The sequence below is a fragment of the Battus philenor genome, unplaced genomic scaffold (assembly GCF_028537555.1).
Source record: "Battus philenor isolate CCGP_79_NKW_IND1 unplaced genomic scaffold, ilBatPhil1.0.hap1 SCAF_1, whole genome shotgun sequence".
In the NCBI taxonomy this organism is placed as follows: Eukaryota; Metazoa; Arthropoda; class Insecta; order Lepidoptera; family Papilionidae; genus Battus; species Battus philenor.
Genome location: NW_027181661.1, coordinates 14,503,489 through 14,517,130, shown reverse-complemented (window position 1 = coordinate 14,517,130; position 13,642 = coordinate 14,503,489). Strand labels below are relative to the sequence as shown.

General features: G+C 33.6%; 1 protein-coding gene across 5 annotated transcripts in view; it reads right to left on the bottom strand.

Annotated features, from left to right (window-relative positions):
- Window positions 1-825: 825 nt before the first annotated feature.
- Window positions 826-13,642, bottom strand: part of cyc (basic helix-loop-helix ARNT-like protein cyc) — a 69,248-nt gene continuing 56,431 nt past the window's right edge. For 3 of the 5 annotated variants that reach the window (XM_068764660.1, XM_068764637.1, XM_068764627.1), the window contains 9 exons: window positions 12,786-12,857; window positions 11,809-12,145; window positions 11,332-11,449; window positions 10,030-10,260; window positions 9,680-9,911; window positions 8,340-8,543; window positions 7,266-7,378; window positions 5,644-5,852; window positions 826-4,878 (listed from right to left, as the gene is read on the bottom strand). In XM_068764660.1, the coding sequence (XP_068620761.1) occupies window positions 4,594-4,878; window positions 5,644-5,852; window positions 7,266-7,378; window positions 8,340-8,543; window positions 9,680-9,911; window positions 10,030-10,260; window positions 11,332-11,449; window positions 11,809-12,145; window positions 12,786-12,857 (1,801 nt within the window). In that variant the 3' untranslated portion in view covers window positions 826-4,593. The remainder of the gene's footprint in view (window positions 4,879-5,643; window positions 5,853-7,265; window positions 7,379-8,339; window positions 8,544-9,679; window positions 9,912-10,029; window positions 10,261-11,331; window positions 11,450-11,808; window positions 12,146-12,785; window positions 12,858-13,642) is intronic. The other 2 variants (XM_068764645.1, XM_068764654.1) reach the window with 2 other exon arrangements.

Sequence of the window (13,642 nt, the reverse complement as noted above, 5' to 3'; positions counted from 1 at the left end):
GTTTGCATATTCAATTGACGAACAAAACATGAAAATAAGTTTACTTTAAATGATGGCATAACCATATACACGATTATTAGTAATAGGTGTAAACGCTTTAAAAGGATTGAATGTCTAAGATTGAATACATGTATGTTTTGAATATATAAATCGTTTCAGGAATAAGAAATAGCAATAATACAACAGTAAAAACTTTTTTCCAAATTCGAACTACTCTATATTAAAATTAAAAATTATGTCCTTGTAAGATTTGTGCTGCTAGAATTGGCCTCTCGCATTCCTATAAAATATAAATTGGTGATTAGAAATAGTTATAAAAGTTTCTATTACACCTATAACCAATTTTATCCGTATTTATAATTATAACGTATAATGATTCAAAGCTTTTTGCAGACTTTTTGATAAACTAATTCTATAAAGTATTGCCTACTTGCAGTTTATGTGGTAGTGAAGCAAAATGGGCTATATTAGTTGCTGTGGAGGCTTTGAGGTTGTGGATACCATGGACCGGCAAGTGTAGCGTTAAAACAGCAGCGTTAACCCACAAGGTGGATAGATAAGACGACCTTGTTAAAATCGTCGGAAGACGATGAGTGTAGGCCCCATCTAACCGGTTTTATTAGAAATATATGAAGGTGACTAATGTCAGGCAGTGGATGCCCTTTGGTTCACAAGAATGAGAAAAACTTCACATTAATCAAAATTTATTTCTAATTATTTCTCTTTCTTCCTGTTCAATTATACACAAGTTTTTATTAGTTTTGTTTTTGGGAATATTTTGTTTATCCCCTGGCACATACAAGACAATTGGTTGATATAAATAATACACATTACATATTCATAGATATTTATTAGCTTAAAGGTATATTGAATAAAAAATAAAAAAAGCTGTTATATTTGCAGCACAGTACAACGCTTCATGCGTTCGCTACATATACAAAACATTTCGCTTATGCAGACAAAGCAAGATTTCGCTTAGCATAATTCTGCCCAGCTATATATATATATAAGTGGTTATAACTATGCTTATAAAAATGAAACACAAAATAACAAACAAATATAATTATATTTAAAATAAATGAGATTTATTATCAACACAGTACTATTAACTCTGCTAGCTAACTGAGAATGCTAACCTTTATTACAATTTACTTTTATTTGTCTAGATGGCGTTTCATAATTCCTGTAGTATATTTTATTGACTAATAAACTAGGAATTAATAAACATAATTTATACGTTATTACTATTCTATATTGATATCTCGTAACACATAATTTTTTTAATTATAAAATCGTACTTTTTTAATTTGAGCAGGCGTTTTTTGGTGTCCATGTTATGTAATTTAAAATAATTAACTATACCGATTTTTATTCATAAAAATGTCAAAAACTACTAAAAGAGAATGATTGTACTTCATTGATAGTTTGATGTAAACTTTTTTACTTATCATATATTTTTAATCTATCACAAAATTATGCTAAGTGTTACAAAGATAACACATCGGACTAAATATCTAAACATTACACCTAGACGACTATAATTGTTACACCATTTATCTTACGATTTTTATATAAAACACAGACATCCCATTCATATTATTACTAAGAAGAAACATGGATACACGTAGATAGCGCCATGCATTAAGCTTTATATTACTGAAATAATAAAATTATATATTTGAATTAAATATGTACGAAATACTCTTGCATTTTATCATCTATCTTTCCCGACAGACTTTTTACTACTCGAAGTTAATGCACAGTAACATTTCATTACGAAAAATAAATTAATTTAACCTATTTTAGAGTGATCGTTTGATTTGTTGATTAAACTAATATTTTTTTTATATTTTATTTCAAATAAACAACATTATAAATTTAAAGCGCGTGAAGCGTCAAGCGCTTGAGTTTTACTCAGGTGAACATTTTTAAATGCTTATTATTTTATTTTTCCTTATTCATTATTTTTATTATGTATTAAGAAATTAAAAAAAATAAACGTTATCGGTAAAGACGTCAAGTTATGGCGTTACCAAGGGAATTGGGATTCATGCATTAGATAAAATGTCAAAAATCGTCAATGTGAAAACACGTTTCAAAGAATGTGTTGCCAGCAACCAAAAACTTTTATAGTTTAAATAAATTGTAAACGTAGTAACAAATTAATTTACGAGTATTGATATAAGAGCTGAATTGTGACGTATCTACGTGTATTTCCTGAGGTTCGTGGACAGAATATTTAAGATAGACTTAAAAGTTACTCTGTAAGAAAAATGGCACATTGTTAGCAGAGCATTTCCGTGACGTATCACTGTCGTTGCATGATGAATACACCTTAACGTTCTGTAAACGCGGTATAAAAAAAAACTAAGTAATACTACATTTTAAATGTATATGTAATACTTTTAATATTCCGATCTCTCTTCACCTTTCTGGAGAAGGAATGTCTTGTAAAACAGCAAGTGACAGTGATACGTTTAATGTTGCCATTTGTATGAAGAATTATTACAACGTTTAAAAAGTATTTATTATAAATTTGATTGGGTTGCACCGAAAACAAGCGTAAATGGCAGACAAATGAAACACAACAACACAGATGTAACATTAAGCTGAAATCTACCTTTTGAATTCTATGGCAACCATCAGTTATCTATACTATCTATATTATTTGGCTAATTACCAGAAATTGGATATTCGGATGCACATGATTTTCAATTGTTGGTCTATTATGGAAACTGCTTTGGTGTCGAAAAGATCCTGGGGTGGCGTACAAGTGAGATGGAAAACTAAACTTGCTTGAGTAAGTGAAACGACGAATAAAACTTATTGTGCGCAGACACGGAGGATTATGTTTGTTAATTTTACTTTTAGTAACTCAATGAGTCCGCTTTCATATATTCATATCGGTAAAACAACTATGTATATGCTTCCGAATATCCTATCTCTACTGACGTAGCGTAGAGGCGTAGCTTGCTTGACCCGTTACTGTTCATTCCCCCAGTTTTTCCTACCAAAGAAAAATGTGTGGTCCACTCAAATGCACTGGAGGTTTATGAACGCTGCAAAAAACTCTTTAATCTATCATTTTTTTCGTACGTAAAAGTGATGAAGTTAAATAAATATTTATGATTATGAGCCTTGCGTGGCCCGCTTAAGTGTGAGGTGGGGAGAAGATCCACTTCGCCTACGCCAAGCTACGCCACTGACTACCGATTATTCTAATAACACGTTTAAAATAATTAAATAATTACTGACGAAAAAGCACTCATTTCACCTTAATTAGGTAGTTTACATGCTTATACAGAGAGTTTATAACAGATAATAGAAAAAAAAACAACTCATAATGACTTTATACATGTAGTAAACAATAAACATAAAAGTAAATAAAACAAACTTTAGAACCGGTCCATCAAGACATAACGAGAAAGCCAACCTGCGGCCTTTTGAAGGCTAATTTATGTCGTGTAGATTATCAAGGAGCTAGCGCCCTCCTTCATCCATATAACTTGATTTAAATACAAAAACATAGTCAACAATTTGAAATAAATAGTAATTTACTATTATCTAACACGGGAAGCACATAAATAATTTTTGAAGGCGGCTAACGGCTTTTTAGACTCGTTCAACAACCAATATCTACTGGTCATTTGAAACTAGAAACCATTGCACCTAGTTTTGCTTTACAAATAACTTTGCTTTTCAATTTACCTCCATATAACAACCCTTTTGCATTCAATCGGCATCCATATATACAGTTTTCGGCCGTTATAGTCTGTTATATCAAGCAAATATATTACAGCGTCATGAACTCTTTGTAACTTCATCTCCATATTCACGATGTGCGATAAAGATTTTTTTTTGTAAATACTTTTGTGGACTAGACTTGGCTGAGGTAATCAAATCTTAGCTCAGTTAACTTAGTCTCGGCGGTAAACAAAACCAATAAGATGTGGTAAAATCCGGCTAAAGTGGAAGTTTCAAGTAGTAAGTAATGGACCAAAAAGCAAAGTTTATTCTAACCATAACAGGCCTGGGTGGTATACAGAAAATATCTTACTAATGTGATACGTATTTTTGAAAACGTTAAATATCATGGGTATTGTTTTTCATATCACATTAAAAAACAACGTAATATTTACCAAAATTTAATGTATTTCATATATACACGTTTATTATTAGTAAACGTTTTTAATGTTTGCATAATTTGGCTAAAATTGACTCGAATGCTTGCCCGCAAGCCAAAAGGGTCTCACCTGCAAATTCAATCTAAAGATCTGTGATCCCTAATCAAACTATTCACAAACTCAATGAAATTGATGCGTATACATTGGAAGTCTTCTCTCGTCACCTTTTACAGTTTAACATAATTTTTATTATTATACTATACATTTAAAGGTATCGTGTTATCATTTGTATCATATTTTTATTAACCTTTTATTACCAATATTCATGTATAATTAAGAACTAAAAATATCTGAATTAATAATTAAATCCACTTTTCCAAAATGTTACAAATCAAAAAATGAATGTATGGAATACTAAAAGTAAATAAAAAAAATACAGAATAAATACGTAACTTTTCAGAGCAGTAGCTTAGGGTAAAGGCCACGGTAGTCCAGAGAAGTTGACAGGTCCTCCGAGGCCTGCGTCTGCCTCTAGGAGGCTCATAATTACTGCCATAGCGGCCTCTCCGTTTCCGTCCACACCCAATGAAGGAAGGGGCGGGGATGCTGGTGGAGGGCTCGTGGAGTGAAGGTCGTCTGAGTGATCGTTGGGTGGTGGTGAGATCTGTCCTCCGGCGTCGCTTAGAGTTACATTGTTGCGGATTTGACTGTAGTTGCCCATATCCATACCAAGGATGTTATCAACAAGCGACGCCTGTTAAAAAGATATCAGGTTAGTATTAAAAACACTATGTTGCTTTGACAATTCCCCATTCGATTGACGTCGGGAACAATTGTACATAAGTTTTTTTCTTTTTACTTACAATTAGTCAGAAGGCTTTAATTAACTTTTTGGATTCGTTTTGGAGATGTACTATGACTATATACTATTCCATGCTATGACGTCTCATTCAACGATATAGATTCAATTAAGTTTTAATTCAGTTTTCATCTTTTTAGATAGCATACAATCGTTCGTTGTCATTTGAGACCTTGCAAAACAATTCTTATGACATTCCAGCTTTCGTTTGTAGGCTTTACAGGAATTAGAACTAGTAACAAAACTAAAATAGACAGGCAGACCATCTGTTTTTTGATGTATGAGACTCGAAAAAGTAACAATTTCATATAAAACATCGCGTCTAATAAGACTCTGCAATTTATATTTGTCGGAAGGCGACACATTTTGTAAGTTACAAAACATCATCACTGATCGTAGAAGGCGATTTAACTGTACCGGTCCTATTGAAAATCTGTGTATGTACGATAAGCTTGTAATTGAAAATATGATTTTTAAATTAACTACTCCTCTTGACGTAACTAAGACAGCCCTTTTTGTCTTCTAATGAAGACTTTTTTCTTAAAAAAAAAAGATACAAATTTAAATGGTGTTATTACCAAGGTAAAAGTTAATTCGATATTATGTGTTTTTTCTTACTTCAAAACCGGCAACGTTTAGTTTATAATGCATAAAAATTACCTGTTGGTTGAATACTACGTCCTGTATCAAGTCAGCCGGGAGGTCACTGGCATAGTCTGGAGAGGAACGACGCAGCGCCTCCTCCGCGATCGCGCAGCCTATCTTGTGCGACTCAACCTGTGAATCTATCAGCCGCTGCATCTCAGCCTCACCTTCTGAAAGCGCATCTCTTAGGTCATACCCATAAGTTGCGCTTTCCTCTGCTCTCTCTGTGAACAAACGTTCCACGTTCGCCGCGCCATCCATGCCCGCCGCTCGCTTTGATCTTAGCTAATCAGACTATTCAACATTTTCGAGGAAAATAGATTTTTTTAGGATTGCCCTTTTGAAGGGTAGAGAATCTGAGAAAAAATGCCCTAAGAGAAAGTAGACAATTCTTAGACGTACCTTAAGGGAAGGTAGAGAATTCTGAGACGTGCCTTATAGGATGATAGAGGATTTTTAGACGTACCTTAATAAAGGTAGAATTCTGGGATAATACTTAAAGGGAAAGAAGAGAATTCTTACACGTGCCCTAAAGGTTAAGAATTCTTAAAAGTGCTCTAAAGGAAGGTAAATAATTGTTAGAAATGCCCTAACGATAAATATCAGGACAATAGATTCAACCAGAATAATTATAGCTGTATTGAAAATTGTAAAATGTACATTAATATGTATTTCAATTTCACCGCCAAAATAAATCAATTGAAATGCAGAACAACTTTGCTTCATATATATATTTATAAAATTAAGTTCTATTCATCGGTTATTTGCGTGTATAAAACGAAGAATATGTTAACATAAAAACCATTATTTGCTTTGCTAAATCGTACAATGATAACATAATAGTGAAATTGTTATTTTTTTTTCAATGTGACATGAATGGGATGCAGATGTGGCTTTATCGTTAGTGATAAGTGCCCATGGTTGTATGCATAGTTTTAAAATACAAGTATGAAACCTAGAATATAGAATTGTCGTGTTATGGTAAGTTTTGTTAGTGGTTAGCTATGAACAAAGTAACAGCGTATGCACAGTCTGGTCATACAGAAGTCGAAAGCGTAGCAAATACGAAAAAAAAAATGTAGCTACGGATTCACTCCATGTGACACGAGGTTAAAGGAGCCGCTTAGAAGCCAATGCAGCTTAGTCCATTTTTTAACATTTTCTGATTTTTGGAAATTTTGATGAAATAAATAATAATCTTCTTATTTATTAAATGATTTAGACGTTGATTACTTTTTTACAAGTTAGATAGCCTTTTGTAATAGCTTCTAAATATATCCATTTCCATCTTTTATCAATGTTTTTATACACAAATTTCTAAAAGTATAAGTTCTAAAATTTTTAAAATTTGTCATTATTTCAATAAATACTGACGTTTTTATTTACACACCTGTACATATATCTTGTTTTTTTTTGCAAATATTTCGTCTCGAAAAAGACTTTAAACACTTTTCTAATTAAATTAATAAACCAAGAAATTCAAAAACTAATGTATCAAACATCATTAATTTTCTCAATTTTTATGTTCTTCACTTAACCGCATTGGCTTTTGAACGATTCAAATGTTAACACAATAGTTAGTTAATGTTATCACAAATGAATATTAGTACAACAGACATTAATGAAGAAGTACATACTTTGCTTGTACATATCATAGGAGGCATGGGGATCGTGTTGCGGTGAAGTGTAAGAGTCCGTTACAATTGTGTTGTTCGCTACGAGGCACTCCACGTCTTTTGTCCACGGGTTCCTGAAAATAACGCGATGCTCATTAAACAACTTAGTTAAATAATATTATAACAACCAATTCCCTACCATTACGTAAAAAAACAATAGTTGGATTAACATGTAAAAAACTGAAATGAAAATTATTAAATATTTAACAATTGTTTAACATTGAAAAATAAATTTTCCATGCAATATCGCCCTTTTAAATTATAATTTAAAAAAATACAGTGTATATACGATTGGTGTGCAAAAAAAAGTTTAACAAGATCATAATAAGTCATTATGTATGATTTATTTTGTTACTGTTAGATCTGAAATCAAAATAACTCGAACTCGGTGTTTAGCACTAATCTGTGTAACAACTCCTGAAGATGCCCCGTGGAGGGGTGAAAAACGTGTTGGGTGAATTTACGGTGGCGGTTGTGTAGTTGGCATTGTCTGTCGCATGCGCATTTACGAGCGGGCTGGCGGGCGGTGCACTTTCATGCACGACAACCACTGCATGTGCGGAGGTGGCTAGATATTGGTCCTTTCTTATTTAGGATGGACTTCCGCAATGTAACGCCTGAATCCATTAAAAATAACTCGAAATCAATTTCATCCCGTACTCATACGCTCATATTGTACAGTATGGTTGGTTATAGGCGTAATAATTTAAAAAGCGTCTAAATAAAGCAGTAAAAAAAAACTTTTAAATTTATCCATTTATCATGTTATAAAATGATCACTCTAAAACATTGTAAATTAATAAAATTGTGCTATTGGAATGTGACAAGCCAATAAGTACTGCAAGTAGTAAGGAGAATTAGTAAACAAAAATTAATTTAATTATCTATATTGTCATTATAATATTTATTATTTCTGAAACCATTGATTTTTAATTAGGATGTTCTATACATTAGTTGATAACAAATGAGCCACAAAATAACTCCTTCCAAAACTTTAACACCTGTAAACAATCATTCTGAATTCAAATGTATTACCGGAATGGCTTGAAATGCGTAGTGATTCGAGCAAGAGTTCCGTCTTTCCTTCTAAAGCAATAAGGCGGGGTTTGCGCGGCCTCGCGTCGCAACAACGCCGCTTTGTGCGTTCGAGCTATAGCGCCTAACTCGGGCGCACTCACGTACTCGTACAAGCTTGTGCCTAGAAGCTCTTGAGGCAAGAAACCCAGTGCCAGGGTTACTCTGTGAAATATAAATAAAAAAATGGATAGAATCATCAACACATCTGCCGATAGACGCTCACTGTAAGACAAATGCCTTCCCCAAAAATCGCTGCGATGGCCGGTCTTGAACTGCCCGTATCCGACTTCCCGTGAATTCAATTATGTCGTCGGTACACGTAGTGGGGTGCCTACCTACGTCAAGTTTAACGGCTCGTACAAATAGAATGTATATAATGCCTAAACACTTTCACTTTACATTTTTATTATACCCTATTGTATAAAATCTAGGCTATAATTAACCCTTAAATGCATAATGATGTAAAACTGTAACATACCACTTAAACGTAAAATGAGAGAGTAAATCCATAGTGTTGTATATATGCAACATAAGGTTTTTTTAAAAAAAGTAAGTTTAAAAAATATTACATACATTTTAATTTTTTTTGCCCTGCATTTTAGTGTACTTATCTGCAAGATGAATATTTATTTTAAAAGTATAAATAAAAGTCATGCATTTAAGGGTTAATTTAAATTACATTGTTCATAACAAAATATTTCGAGAGTAGATACTGTTTTGCTTTATTAATACCTTAACATTCAGATATAAGTTAGCGTAATTATGGCCAGAGCAATGTACGCCTACGATAGGCAAACATTTAATTTTGTACTATATTATACGAAATAATTGCAAATTTATGCCTATTTAGAATAAATTAATAGAAAATAAACTTCGCAAGCATTCTGGTAGGAAGATTTCAATACGGCATCCTTTGAGATTAGTTAATATTATTAAAGTTTCCGTTAATTTGGGTAAATGAATAGCTGCCTGATGTAAATATAATAAAGACTTTCAATTTAATTACATTTTTTTGCTTCTTTAATTATAAAATGTCATATGAGCCAATAATATGTAAAATGTAACGTAGAAATTAATATTGGATTTCATATATTATTTGTTAACAAGTCAATATAGCAACTGTGGTAAGTAAAAATATAACTAGTAATTTTTTTTATCAATAACACCAGGATTTAATACCGGTATTTCAAATTTTAAATATTTAATACCGGTATTAAGATTTTAGTTCGGTATTGTAAGCCCTAATTGAGAGTAGCTGAAGAGAACGACGTTGAGGCAGACTACGTTAGATAAATTACCTCTGGTCAACGAAAAGAAACTTTCCGTCAGTCGCGTGTCTAGAGATGTACTGGAGGCACCTAGCTGGCGGCATCGGGGGCGTCTGGACATTCGCTATTGGTGACAGGTCCGTAAGAGCTCGCCCTACTGCAACTAGGCAAGACAGATTGCTATTTTCCCCGTCTTCTCCTACATCTCCATTACCTGCTCCTTCGCTGTCCAACTCTATTGGCGCCCAAGACTTTAGGTACCCTATAAAGTACACGTCGACTATACATAAAAGTTTTAAAATGTATCTTAAATCATCTGATTAGAAAACTAAACTTGAAACAAACATATTTTATGTGTATTTTGAAGTAAGAACACTTACCGGTGCACTGGACGACACAATACTTTTTCTCGTTCTGTTTCTTTCTTATCTTAGCGTTGCTCTCCATCTCCTCTTTGACTTGAGTTGATGAAGACGCAGTGACGGTGGATGAGGCGCCTTCTGTAGCGTTAGCGATTGTCCGGCACTTGATGCGGCAGAAGAACGAGCGCCGCGCTCCTGGGCATAAGCGTGATGCGCCTGCTACCACGTCCGACTTCACTGGCAACATCGCTGCACATATACTCGCAAGTGAGAGAACCGCCACTACTCTGATTCTCATGCTTATGTTAAACGTTGAGAGTATTCAATCACATAATCAAATCGAAGTCATTTATAAAAATAGTTTGACCCCGATTCTCTACATTTGTACATACAGCTTTGTTTATGAAATGTTGCCTAAATAGATTTCGTAAACCGATTTTACCAAATCAATATCATTGTGCATAAAGTATAACAACGAGATATTCAATAACAAGGTTATGCGTCATCTGAAAAAAATTATATTGCGCATAGAATCTTTCTTTCAGACACCGTATTTGATTTATAATTTTTATAGTAACATGGCAGTCACGTTTGACAAAAACTCTATGCTATTTTCTTTTTGTAATAGTTATTTCACCAACTGAAAGTTATTAATGATTTTAATAAATTAAGAGATTAATCAATCTAAGATCCATCAATGTATTCTATTGAAATGTTTAAAGATGTATTTTAATGTAATAACTATACATAAAACATGCTATTTATATCAAATAATAAACTGAACGGTAAAGTGGAGATCTCGAGAGCCGATAATTACTTCAAGATAGCGGTGGTCAGTGATTGTAAAGAACTTCGCAATGGCAATATTATGCGTATTGAAGATATAATCGCTCCATCAGTTTATATTCCTGAGCATTTCAAATTCCCTTTGGAAAATAATAATAATAAACATAGCACACAAAGCGCATAATAAATAAAATTCATGAATTTATCGCGCAACAAAAAATACTATGGATACTGAATTGATTTCATTTAATCATAAAAATTATAATGAATTTATTTAAGTAATATAACATCTAATGTTATTTAACTATTTAGAACACGATTGTACTATTTTTTTACACCGTAAAGTGAATAGATGATTTTATATTACCCAATAATTTAAAATGTATCCAGATATTCGGAATACTAGCCAGTAAGTAAATTAAAAAGTATCGAAATATATCGAGTAATTGATTAAATTAAAAGTTCCATTCAAACACAACCAAATTTATACGCAAAAGCAAACTTATACGGTTTCTCTATTGCGCTCTTACTAACTTTTGGCATCGATAAGTCGCTCGCGAGGACTGAGGTCAGAAGAGGACAGCTGCTCCTTAACTTTGGCTACATCTTTAGGGTGAAGAATATCGAACAGGCTTTGTCCAAGGAGTTCCGCCTGTAAACGATAAAATTTAATATAAAATGTCTTAAAGTTACGATTAGCTTACGATGTAGAAACTATTTGGACGTCTTGCCACCGTAGGCCACGGCTACCTGGCGAAGGAAAAAAATAGTCAGGAACCAAAAAAAATACCTTCCTGCAATCAGCCCACATTATTCAATATGTACTACCCGTAACTTATTTCTCAGAGGTTTCTGTCCTAAAATGAATTTATTCAAAACAAATATTAAAAATATTTTCGTTCGTATAACGGATTCTTGGTTCGATGTTGAAAAGAAGTCCTGAGCATAGCTCACCCCAAGATCGATGAGTGACTTTTGGAACTCTATGTATAGGTTCTGAGTTTAAATTACCTGATCATAGTGCAACATGCGGCTAACGGATGTGGAGACGTACAGCAGGCGGCCGCGGTCACATCCCACCACCAGTAGAAAAGCGTCATGAGCCGCATGAAGAACAAGTGCGTTTAGCTCACGCTCAGAGAGGAATGCGGGACGAGGGCGTGCTGTCAGAGGTCCGGCCGAGATAGCGCCACGCACGGAGCGAAGATGTTGCACCGCCATCCGCAACACTGTCAACTTATCCAGCTTTCGTGCCATAGCACCGCACATAGGAATCATAGCACTTAATTCCGATATATAAGTATTCATCTTATCGCGTCGACGCTTCTCGATCTCGCTGTGATTCTGTCTGTGAAATCCGAAAAATGTTTAAATCGGTTGCTTATACGATCGCTAGAATCGATGACAAAAATTAAAAGTAATCATCTAAATTGTTTTTAAATTTAATAAAAAACACTTAACCGTTACTAGTCTGGATCGATAAAGATTGTATAATATAATTTATGTGGCTTGTCACTTCAGTTTTGCTGATTTAAAAAAATCAACGAGTCCAATTTAAATATAAATTGGACAGATTTATGGATAAAGTTTATTACTCACTTTTATAAAAATAGCATTCGCAAAAATGATGTTATTAATATCTCTTATTATCATCACCCATCGATATTTTCCACTGGCATTTTTAACAAAAATATTTGCTATGAAATTTGATTGTAACGAATTGAAGATTAGTTAAGGAAATAAATGACATGGGCGGATATTAATATAAAAGATGGTTATTTATAGAAAATATTTAATTTACTAAATATCATGACATTTGGCTATGCTGCTATATGTTCTTTGCTACCAGGTTTACTAAAGAATAGACAGTTTTTTCAGAGAATGCCAGTTACGAATATCAACAATTGATTTACCAAAAATATTTTAAAGAATTTTTTATGTACGGTTGGAATATATAAAAAAAAATGTATTCTTGTATTCTTACTCACTTCTTATCGGGTAAGGTGCGAGTGGAGCGGGTGTCATCAGTACCATCGTCATCGTAGGCGCTGCTCGTTCCACTATTCAAAAGATCTTCGTTATTATCCGCCTTATACTAACCAATGCTATTAATTAATTAATTCAATTACTAAGTTAAACATACGCCTAATATATTTTGCCATGGCCAAAGACGCGGCTCTCAAAGAGCAAAAGAAGACCGGAATACGAAAGATGTTCCGATTCATTCGTCAAGTGACAACTGAGATTGGAGGCGCTCTATGAATAGAATAGGAGGTATGGGAAAGTAACGACAGTTTCAAAAATGCAGATATTATTCCCGAGCTTCACGCAGGCCTATCGCGCAAGTACAGGTGGATACGGTCTACCGCTTATTATTCACTACCAATAAGTATAATATGCTAACCGTACACTTCCTGCGTAACACGCTTTCCTATTTGCTGCCGATGTTCTTTTTTCTTACTTCCTAATCGCTATCTGTTCACTTTCTATTCATAACCCATAAACTCCCTATAAGTTACCAATATTCTTCTTACACACTTGCTACCTGTACGCTCGCTACACGCCACGCCACGAACATACTGATGTGCTAAAATGCTTTCTATATGCTGTGTCGTATAGTCTACCTATAATATTCTACTGTTTATGTATATCTCTCACTGTCGGGACATAGCGAAGTGACATCTGGCACAGTGAAAAATTATTCTATGGATTTAATATCTTTTTAAACTCTAATCTTAAGGTTATCAGGTTACGATCCAGTTCTGATAAATCACACAAAATCACACAATAAGAGTACGTAACAATATTTGTCATAAGCTCTTAAAAAGGGTTTGTTATAATTACT